This window comes from Pundamilia nyererei, unplaced genomic scaffold (assembly GCF_000239375.1).
Source record: "Pundamilia nyererei isolate P.nyererei 1_Seehausen unplaced genomic scaffold, PunNye1.0 scaffold00003, whole genome shotgun sequence".
In the NCBI taxonomy this organism is placed as follows: Eukaryota; Metazoa; Chordata; class Actinopteri; order Cichliformes; family Cichlidae; genus Pundamilia; species Pundamilia nyererei.
In genome coordinates, this window is record NW_005187404.1 from 3,518,863 (window position 1) to 3,529,929 (window position 11,067).

The 11,067-nt window shown below is 39.6% G+C and overlaps 2 protein-coding genes across 5 annotated transcripts in view; both read left to right on the forward strand.

Annotated features, from left to right (window-relative positions):
- The window catches only part of ccnp (cyclin P), a 4,638-nt gene extending 2,411 nt beyond the window's left edge, over positions 1-2,227 (forward strand). For both annotated transcript variants that reach the window (XM_005720693.1, XM_005720694.1), the window contains exons 6-9: positions 272-427; positions 1,120-1,278; positions 1,367-1,545; positions 1,673-2,227. In XM_005720693.1, coding sequence (XP_005720750.1) covers positions 272-427; positions 1,120-1,278; positions 1,367-1,545; positions 1,673-1,832 — 654 coding nt within the window. In that variant the 3' untranslated portion in view covers positions 1,833-2,227. The remainder of the gene's footprint in view (positions 1-271; positions 428-1,119; positions 1,279-1,366; positions 1,546-1,672) is intronic.
- A 697-nt stretch (positions 2,228-2,924) lies between these two features.
- LOC102214442 (CLOCK-interacting pacemaker) lies at positions 2,925-10,619 on the forward strand. Of its 3 annotated transcripts, XM_005720696.1 has the most exons (6): positions 2,925-2,982; positions 3,057-3,206; positions 4,184-4,322; positions 7,471-7,653; positions 8,263-8,444; positions 8,569-10,619. In XM_005720696.1, exons 4-6 carry the CDS (start codon positions 7,479-7,481, stop codon positions 9,604-9,606), a joined length of 1,395 nt encoding a protein of 464 aa, XP_005720753.1. In that variant the 5' UTR covers positions 2,925-2,982; positions 3,057-3,206; positions 4,184-4,322; positions 7,471-7,478; the 3' UTR covers positions 9,607-10,619. The 3 variants fall into 3 exon arrangements, with proteins under 3 accessions (XP_005720753.1, XP_005720752.1, XP_005720754.1); XM_005720695.1 differs by having other exon boundaries at positions 2,931-3,206; XM_005720697.1 differs by lacking the exons at positions 2,925-2,982; positions 3,057-3,206 and adding an exon at positions 3,769-3,846.
- Positions 10,620-11,067: the final 448 nt, after the last annotated feature.

An 11,067-nucleotide genomic window follows, 5' to 3' on the forward strand; every position in this document is an offset into this window, starting at 1 on the left:
TATTATTATTAGAGCTGGCCTACTGGTATTATACAGCTAATATATATATTGTTTAGTATTAAGCTTTGCTTGTTCCATATTCAGTTTTTCAGCAAAACGTGTTTGAGTCCATAAGAAAAGATTCATTCTTATATCTGGAGGAATAAATATATTTCAATAAATATTAACGTTAGCCTGCGACTTTGTTCCAGTTTTGAATTTTGGCCCACTGTGTATTTGAGTTTGACACCCCTGATATAGAGTATGAAGGTCCGGTTTTGTTTTTTCCCAGGAAATTATGCACTTTCAAGATGAGACCCTTTATCTGGCTATACACCTCCTCAACCGCTCACTGCGACTAATCAAGGTGACCACAGCCAATCTGCAGCTCCTTGGCATGGTTTGTCTCTTCATTGCTGCCAAGAAAGAAGAGTGTCTTCTCCCTGAGGTATGCTGCCTCAGCACTCAATGTCTGAATAGATACAGCATCCTTGGATCTCTAAATAAGCCATGAGCATGTTCAATACAGTGTAATTTGGCATGCCTTCATAAATATATTTTATGTCCTCTTGTTTTTTGTGATTAATTGGCCAGCCTATTCATCTGGCCTGAAGCTCACGTGGAATTTTTTATTTTTTTTTTTGTGTTTGGTAAGAGAAAGGTGAAAACAAACTACCTAAAGATGATACCCTACCCAAAAACATAGATGGCCTGAAAGCAGCTATCAAAGCAGCTTGGCTTCAGTAACATTTCAGGAGTGTCACAAGCTGATCACCCACATGCCATCCAGCACTGATGCATTAGTTTGTGCTAAATAATTCTTATCGAAGTGCTGAGTGTATAAACATACTCTTCAGAAGCTCAACTTTTTAATTCTTTTTTGGTATTCATCTTAAGAAATATTATTTTGAGATACTGGAATTCTGAGTTTTCACGAGCTATATGCTATAACAATAAAAATGAAGTGTATGAAATATTTCACATTTTGTAATGAATATATGAAAGTTTTACCTTTTCAGTTAATACAAAAAACACCATTCACCTTATGATCTTTTGAGATTCACTACTATTTTTAATCTTGCAAGTTAAGACGACAAACTTCTTTTCTAAAGCTGTTCTATCTTGTGGTGATTGCTCCAGGTGTCTGGACTCTGCTCCCTGATGGATCACACCTATACTAAGCATCAGTTTCTGCGAATGGAACGCAAAGTCCTCTCCGGCCTCAAGTTTGAGCTATCCTATTCTCAACCTCTTCATTTCCTGCTTATTTTTGCCTCCGTTGCTCACTGCAGTGCCTTGGTAGATGGACAACATTTTTGTCAAGATGTTTTGTACATATTGATCAGAAAGATCCAGTGTCACACCATCCTGTTATTTGTGGCACTAGGTGGTGTGGATGGCTCGTTATCTGCTGGAGCTGTCGCTCCTGGAGGGCCAGTGTGTGGTGTTTCTGCCCGCTCAGCTCGCTGGAGCCGCACTCTGTTTGGCCCGCCAAGTTGTGCAGGAGCCTACAACACCAGAGGGAGAGGCTGCCTGGTGTTTAGTCTCCAGCATTCATGTTGGCAGGTCAGCAACACCTTTATTCATCACAAATTAATTAGTTACCACATTTACATCTATACAAAGCTTTGTTACTTTCGTAGTGGTTAGTTTAATGTCTGTGCTGCTTTTTTTTTTCTTTCTTTCTTTTCAGTGAAGCTACTCTTATGAAGATCATGCATATTCTAGCCAGTGCTGCTGCCAAGGCTCAGACCTGTGCTACTTTTCTTAAATTTTCATCTCCAGAAACCATGCATGTCAGTAGACACCCAGGACTGAAAAATGCCTCCAGTCTACTGGGTGTATGCAGTTGACATACCTGATTTGAAACAACTTGATTACATTCTTGAGCTTCAAAGGTGCTAAACTTGTACAAACTAGTTATACTACACTAGTATAACTCAAGAATGTCATTCCTTTGACAAAAAACTTCCAACCAAAGCAGTATCATCTTGACTATGGATCATGAAGTGTTGACATGTAATTGGGTAAAGAAACAAGTAAAATTTGTTGCCAGACATATGTACTGACCAACTTTGCAGCACACCTGTTTTATGAACTTATCTTGTAGCTGATTTAAGAAATATATATTTGAACTGTATTGATGTGTCCTTGTCTTGCCATTTTGTGGAGAGGATGTGGTCTGAATGCCAAGTTATTTGAGAAAGTTTTAATGTAAAAAAATAAAGTGTCTGTTGCTGAGTATTGACATCCGGCTTATTCATTTTTGTATAAATGTGGAATGCATTTAAGTCCAGTGGCACCTGGAAAGTGTTTCTTTTCAATGGCACAGGAATGTTTAATAAAAAGTATAAAAGTCTGAAGCCACCTCTAATTTCTTTATATTTTGCTAGAAAAAGTGGAAATGGGTGCAGAGACGTATTGTGCCAATGTACAGGAAACTGGAACTTGTCTGTCAATATTTGCTTTGACCACATTTATTCTTAAACACAACTTGAACACTCTAAATTTCTTTGAGTCTTCAGGAATGGTATTGCTTGTCTTTTTGTTCTGTTCTGTCAAGATGATCCCCAAACTCTAGGAAGACTAAAAAAAACCAACGCACGCAATGGAACACTATCAATGCTTTCACTGCATTAGCAGAGTGTTTGGGCTCATCTGACCTAGGTACTCTAGGTTCATTATTCCATAAATTAAACACTTACTGTTGAATCGTCCTGACTACATCTATGTATGTGTGTATGTATGTATGTGTATATCTTTATTGTCATTGCACAGTCATATATAGTACAGTAGTACAATGAAATTGGAAAACTGTCCTTTCGCAAATGTCTTTTGACCCTGTTGGTTTCCTGCACAAGCGCTGCCTTCCTGCGCACGTGTTTCCTCTGATTGGCTCTTGGAGTTCTGTCACGGACCAATGGGAGCTTAGCTGGCGGAGAGAGCTCGTTTCGTGTGTGTGTGTGGTAGGTGGTACAACAGGCAGCTGTGGGTTCAGTTAAGGTAAAACAGGACGAACACACGTTTAATTGTGTCGCCGCTGGGCTGTCCTCCCACAGTGTTGTTCATACTTACAGGATCGAGTGACAGCGTGCGGACACTGGTTATGTTTTGTTTTCACTTTTTCGGATCGTTTCTGGGATCGGCGACGTCAAGCTAGGAAAAATTTAGCCACTGTAATTTCAAAACAAAATCGTCGCAGTTTGTCCGGTTGGATAAAAGTACAGGTAAGTAGTGACGAAAGAACCTAAACTCAACAAACAACTATATATTGCACTGAGTAGTGTATAAAATATGTGATACTATTCACAGAACCGCGTCTTTTTACTTTTTTTTTTTTAAGCTGTGCGTTTTATTTTGAAATTTATCGCATATGGCGTTCAACTTAAACAGTTTGATGGACGTTGCCTAATTTCAAACAGTTTTAACCCTAGTTTTTTTAAAACGGCAAATTTGACAAAGCACATATAAAATATGCATACTGGATATACAACAGCTATAACATTTGAGCGTTTATGGACAGCATTGAAAAAAAAAGCAGAGAATCTAGAAAACAAGCCTTAGAATGGTATAATTGGCTGTTTTACGTGGAGGTTTTACGTTTAGCTTATGTCAACAGATAATCTACACACAGCGTTTATATTGCCACCACCGTGGATACTAAATGTATTTTTTATGTTTTTGTTTGTGTGAGAGGAAGTGTATGTAAGAAGAGGGCCGGACTTAAAGTTGGGTATTACATAACACGGGGGGTGGGGGGGAAGAGTGGTGTTGTTCAGCTGACAGCGGGCTGTGGTGCCTTCATGGAACCAGCCCGATAATATCATAAATGCTGTGATGATGTCATCAGTCAAGCCCACCCGATTGGTAGGATAATATCTTTAAATTCTTAAAGAGCAGCCATTAAAGTTAAAAGTCCTTCAACTGCACAGCCATGCATGCTGCTGTAGTTAAATCGTTATCATCTCAACTCATCTTTGAGACAGAGAAATCACAGTAGAGAGCACAGAGGGATAATATCAGATTGTAGCTACAGTTTGTGGGCAACATGAGGAGTTCTGTGTATTACAGCCTAATTGTAAGTCATTTTAGTATCTTCATTAAAGCCGAGCTTTATCATGTCAGTTTATTTATATCGGTGCCTGCGTTGTACAGTATGAATTGATATGATTACTTGTTTCGTCCTTTACGTTTTGTTTTACAGAACATAATGCAGGGTGACATGCTTGGGGCAATTTAGAAATGGTGCTGGCAGATAGTTTTTCCCAGCTGAGTGACTGTCTGCAGCACATGAAGCAGAGTGCACATCACAGCTGAGCAGACAGTGGTGTGGGGTCAAGCAGGTAAGCTGCAAACGTGTGTGAAATGTGTTGTTGGAAAATTAGAAAACCAGAAACCCATTTTTCTTTAACTTCCTAATATAATTATATGTATTTGTATGCTGATACATGGTACAGTTGAGTCCTAATTGAATAACAAGATCAGATGATGCTGGTATGTAATTCTGTTGTCTTTCCTATAATCTTGAACTATTGTTTACACATATACTGCCCTGTCAGTAAGTGTCTTGCAAACAAACTTATTTTTATTTATTTAGCAAAGATCCATCAACTAACATTTATGTCTGTTTGATGGTATTTCTCACAGGCCTTTGGCAGAAATCTTGGTTGTTTGCACCATGGAGTACTGTGGTGCAAACAACAGTACTTTTTTTGTAGACTAACTCCAAAGGCATTGGGCTTTATACAATTAGGTCAGCAATTTACTGGGTAAAGAATTTTTTGTAATTTTCCCTCTGTAGAAGTTTGTTATAAATCAAACTGTCAATATGTGGTTGGAGTAAGCTGAAGGCATGCAAAAATTAAATGCAATTTGCATTTACTATTTAGGAATTACAACTATTACAAGAGACTTACAAATAATTTAACAAACAATTTTAAATATAAGAATTGTTATTTGTGTTATTTATTTACCAAAGTCCTTCACACTAAATGACTACCTGAAGTCTAGAACCCGTGGACATCACCAAATGCTGTTTTTCCTTCATTGAGATGCTCTTCCAGGCCTTTACTGCGGCCATTTTCAGCCACTGCTTGTTTGGGGGCCTTTCTGTATTTAGTTTTGCATTAAATGATCGAACATTGCGTTAAATGATCGAACATTGCTTTGTTGAGCTGAGCTCAAGCGACAGACTTGGCTATTGAAGAAAATATTTCTTTGCCATTAGAAACTGTTGAGTTGCTTTTGCAGTAGGCTTTGGGTACATATCCATTTGCATTGTGAGGTGCAGAATCTGGACAGACGTTTCCTCTTGCCTCTTCTATCAGCAAACATCTCATCAAGAAATCCTAGTGACCTAGTTCCACTGGAATAATACTCCCTCCACCATATTTGACAGATGATGTAGTATGCTTTGGTTCATGGACTGTTTTTGTCTTTGAGAATACTTTTCTCAACATTGTGGTGCAGACTAACTTTGGTATATTCTTGTAAAGTCTTATCTGGTTTTCCTGTTCTTGAGTGTAATCAGCTCTGTATTTCCATTCTTAAATGTGTCTTTTGATTGTTACCTTGACAATGATTGCCTCACCTATTTCCTCTGTTCTTCACCTGGTTAGCTGTTGTCAAGTTCCTATCAACCAAGGAAATAATGTCATCATGGTCTTTAGTCATCTTCTTTTAGCCTTAGTCGTCTTCAATTCAATTCAATTTTATTTATATAGCGCCAAATCACAACAAAAGTCGCCTCAAGGCGCTTCATAGATACAGAGAAAAACCCAACAATCATATGACCCCCTATGAGCAAGCACTTTGGTGACAGTGGGAAGGAAAAACTCCCTTTTAACAGGAAGAAACCTCCGGCAGAACCAGGCTCAGGGAGGGGCGGCCATCTGCTGCGACCGGTTGGGGTGAGAGAAGGAAGACAGGATAAAAGACATGCTGTGGAAGAGAGACAGAGGTTAATAACAGATATGATTCAATGCAGAGAGGTCTGTTAATACATAGTGAGTGAGAAAGGTGACTGGAAAGGAAAAACTCAATGCATCATGGGAATCCCCGGCAGCATAACTAAGGGAGGATTCAGGGTCACCTGGTCCAGCCCTAACTATATGCTTTAGCAAAAAGGAAAGTTTTAAGCCTAATCTTAAAAGTAGAGATAGTGTCTGTCTCCTGAATCCAAACTGGAAGCTGGTTCCACAGAAGAGGGGCCTGAAAACTGAAGGCTCTCCCTCCCATTCTACTTTTAAATACTCTAGGAACAACAAGTAGGCCTGCAGAGCGAGAGCGAAGTGCTCTAATAGGGTGATATGGTACTACAAGGTCATTAAGATAAGATGGGGCCTGATTATTTAAGACCTTGTATGTGAGGAGCAGGATTTTGAATTCAATTCTGGATTTAACAGGAAGCCAATGAAGGGAAGCCAAAACGGGAGAAATATGCTCTCTCTTTCTAGTCCCTGTCAGGACTCTTGCTGCAGCGTTTTGGATTAGCTGAAGGCTTTTCAGCGAGTTTTTTGGACATCCTGATAATAATGAATTACAGTAGTCCAGCCTGGAAGTAATAAATGCATGAACTAGTTTTTCAGCGTCACTCTGAGACAGGATATTTCTAACTTTAGAAACTTAGTTACAGCGCTTTCAGAAAGACATCTGCTTTGATAAAGTCTACTCTCCACTGCTGTGTAATCAATTATTGTAAATGTAAATGTTATCAGGAAATGATCAGACAGGAGAGGGTTTTCAGGAAACACTGCAAGAATCTACCAAATTGTTGGTAAACATTGTATGCTATCCTTCTAATAGTTTTTTATTTTATTTTTTATTTGATTTCATTTTTTCCAGCCTCACTTGCAACACTCTCTCTTTGGACCTTCATTCCAGTGAAAGGACACCCTGTGAAAAACAGCTCTTGCAATTAACCATGGATCTGTTTATCTGTTTAATTTCTCAAGGAAATAAAACACAGGGCTGGGACGCACCTGGCATCAGGGATTTGTCCAATTGCTTCTGAGCCTCTGAATCTGAATTTGTGCAACATTTTTGTTAAAGTTGAGAGTATGTGCTTCAATCACACTTTGATTGTTTAAAATCCAGTTTTGTGATTTATTTTTTTTTAATTGATTAATTAATTAATTAAAAAAACATATGGGCATGTACATGGCTTAATAGAGTCCTAAATGTATGTCAAGATCTGGTTTATGGTTAGGACTTAAAAAGTATCTGTCTAACTGTGTCTTAGCGAGTGATGTTAGGACCATCTGTTCAACACTGTGGTTAATGTTGCTGTCTAAGGAATTTTAACCATACATCATCTGAAACAGAGTATTCCATTTTACAAATTAAACTGAAACAGTTACCCTCCTATAGTATGAAGTATGAGGATATTGCTGTTTATTTGTGGATTATATATATGGTAAACCTGTTTAGGGTTACTATTTCCTACATCTTAGCACAGAGGAGCTATTTAAATTTCTCTGATTTTCTTGATAGGGTCCAGTATGCCAAAGGAACAGCCTCCATTGGATCAGCACAGTCTTTGTGCTGCACCCAGCAAGAAAGTTAAAGATAAGAGCAACAATACAGCTCTACTGGCTATACGTGACATTAAAGACAAAGATGACTCAAGCAGGAGGGGCTCCCACTGCAGCTCCGAGAAGGACTCTGGCTTCTCTGGTGAGTCCAAGTCGATATAGCGAACGTTTCATATTTTATTTCATAGCTATTCACCATGCTTTTTAGATTTATATACAAGCCAGTGCAAGCATTGATACCTTCACTTCAACTTTGCTGGAATAATATCTAAAGCATCTCCTTGAATTCAAAGTGAAAAGGTTATTACAAATATATAGTTTTAGCTTTTGGGGTTAGATTTTCATCTATGCGACATTCCTAAGGGACACGGTGAAAGTTGATTAAAAGAAAATCATAATGCAATGAGTATTGTTGGACGTTCTTGTGTGGCTTGAGTCATTTAAGAGCATCTAATGCACTTTTTTTTAATTTCAAATACAAATAAGAAAATAAATAAAACAGAAATACGAACACTGTGTTACTGATACCACAAAAGAAGTGTTGACTGTAGGAAAGCATGCATGTCGCTCCTGTCTTCCCTTTTGTGAGAATAAAGCAAATGTTTGCCTAGTTTGATTTGGTACTGCCTGATAAGGTAGTGAGGGGAAGAAAAAACATCTTTCTGCTGCATTGTGTCACAAAAAGTTCAACTATCCTCTTGAATGTGGCGTTCAGCTGTTAGCATTTCTTCCTGTAATAACTTTTCTGCAGATGGTTCAGACTGGCAACTGGAGGACCAGAAGAGAAACAAAAGCCAGTTCAGAGCCAGTGAACATGCAGAAACGTCACAAAACCAAGAACGTATGCAAAGGAATCTTGGAAAGCATTCTGTGATGCCTGATGGTCATGACCAGCCACCTGTTTACATGATCAAGAACACGATGCTTAACCAGGTAAAGAAGGATACAACCAACACAGGATAGTCTTTCAGAAAGAAAAATAATGTTCACATCAGATGTACGGTGGAGCTCCTCACCAGTGTGTCATATTGACTTTTCTCTTCCTGTTTTGTTCCAGCAGTCAGATGTGACCCAGAAAAGAGGCCAGCTTCTCTGGGGAAACAGCGTCACTGACATCAACCATTCGGGTTCTCGTCAAATAATCCTTCTCCAGCAGCCAGGATTGTTGCCTGCTACCTTCCAGCTATCAAAGCCCTTGTCCCGAAAGTTTAATGTCTCAGAAAGGAAAATACCTGGTTCCTACTTACCCATACTGAACTCCTACCCACGCATAGCGCCACATCCCAGCAAGAAACCACCGGATAAATATTCAATCCACGAATGCCAGAGTCTCAGCAAGAGGGTGTGCTCAGAACAAAAGGGTGATGGCCCGTCTGTGACCCGAAATCTGCCAGAGCAGCACCTTCATAAACAACCTAAGTTGGCACTCTCAGCGACTGGCATGCCGTGTTCTTCTCCACCCCAAGATCAACTGTCTGCCTCAAGTCCCACCCCTACTTCCATGAGCCAGAGATCCCCATCTGTATCCAGTCAGGACACCAGCTACTCGTTATTCACAACCAGTTCGGCTGGACTTAACAGAGATGCCACCACCAGTATTCGCCACCGACGTTTTCTCAACACAGTAAAAATCCTCAGACAGTCTGGTCTGCTGGACATTACATTGCACACAAAGGAGTTGATGCGTCAGAGCAACGCCACAGAGAGGGACCTCTCCCAGCTGCGGCAGCACACAGAGCTGCTGTGCCAGGCTGCCAGAAACCCCAGCCTCAATCTAAATGGTATCACTGTTTGGGAGCACCTCCATCAAGCTATGGCTGAGTCAGGAAATTATCCCAACCTTAAAATCCTGCAGAATATCCAAATCTCAACTGTGCCAGGTTCTGCCGGTCCATCAGAAAGGATTTCCAAAGGAGACACCAACAGGCCACAAGCTGCTGAGACCACACAAGCCCTGCCAATGTGCCTTCTCAGCACCATGCCAGAGCAACACTGTGGTGTACAACAACAGTCAAAACAAGACAGGAAGCTCAAGGCCAATGAGACATCCTTAGACAAAGCCAGCTTTACACCTCCTGACAGTTCTACTGGTTAGCCCAGTTGGCAGTGCCTTTTTGAAGGGTGAGTTTTAGTTGTGGACATTTAGTTTTATGAATATTTTAAACCCAGCGTTACAGGAGTCATGCAGAAAATCTCTGTAGGTCCATGGAAATCAAACACAGACGTAGCTTTAGTCCTTACTGTGCGTGTCACAGTTTTCGGACTTAACTAATGGCTTAATGCACTTGAGTGCAATCAAAGACCAGATTCACCATCTGATGACAGATGATGGTACAATGTGTGCTTGAGATGCACTTAAAGAAGAGGAAAAAAACGTGTTTCCCTGGGAGAAGGGAAGGGGAGTGGCACTTCATGCAGTGGTGACATCTGCAGTATATATTATCAAGTTTGGTTGTTTTGCTGTTGTTTCAAACCAACCACATTCAGGGAAAGATGAATAGAAATAGTTCTTTTATACCTGTATCACCAACATCGGTGTGATTATTCTGTGCCTTTGATAGCACAGCTGAAGCTAAAGACTCAAAATATAAACTGTTCAACACTACACAGGACATGTGGATTTCTGTCCAGTCTCTTTTCCACAAAGCCTTAAAGCTTTTTTTCTTTTTTTTAAACAGGGGCACATTTACATCACAGGCTATCATGCTGTTGTTGTTGGTTATAACAACTTTCTTTCTTTTACAAACACAGCACACATCTCATGATAATGGAAGCAATTCTGCAACAAGCTCTATGTATCCAGTCATACCACATCCTCTCATGTAGCCGCTTTATTTTTTACTTTGGTCTTACTTTTTTTTTTTTTTTTTTGATCAAGCCACTAATTGTTGCTTTTGTATGGTCATTTGTTTTTGCTCGTAGAAAACCACACTTTGGTTTATAAATGTAAAAATTTGAGTATAAACGCTGTTGTTTTTGTTTTGTTTTTTTAATGCATAGGGTATGTGCAAGATTATTCTCTCTTTCTGCATATGAACACATTTGTGAAACTTAAAGTGGTTTTTAATGCTAAATTTTCATAATTAAGCTATTTAAATAAAACAATATGGGAAAATGGTCTTTATTTCAATGTGGAGCTTTTCAAGGTGAGTCTCATATTATTGTTGTGTTTTTGTGCCATATGTTTACTTAACCTTGAGTTATTCTAGCTGCTGCTATGGAAACTGACAGGGTGCTTCATGTGGTAGAAGTGCAGCACTGTCTCTGGTTCCTGAAAGCCATGGAAATAGTTTCCTTTCCATTTGCTGGATTGTGTGGATTGTAACTCTTGTCTACACTGTGTTCTTTTCCTAATGAAATAACATGCTGACATGTCTGTGAAGGTTCTCAGTCATCCAGGTCATCGTAGTCAAAGGAGCTTGGAAAGAAAAGCGTCTGGACTTCTTTAAGTTGCTTGAAGATGTTTTACCTCTCATCCGAGAAGCTTCTTCAGTTCTAAGGTCAAATGGTGGGGAGTCCCAGATATAAACCTAGTGGGAGTAACCCCCCCAAAGAG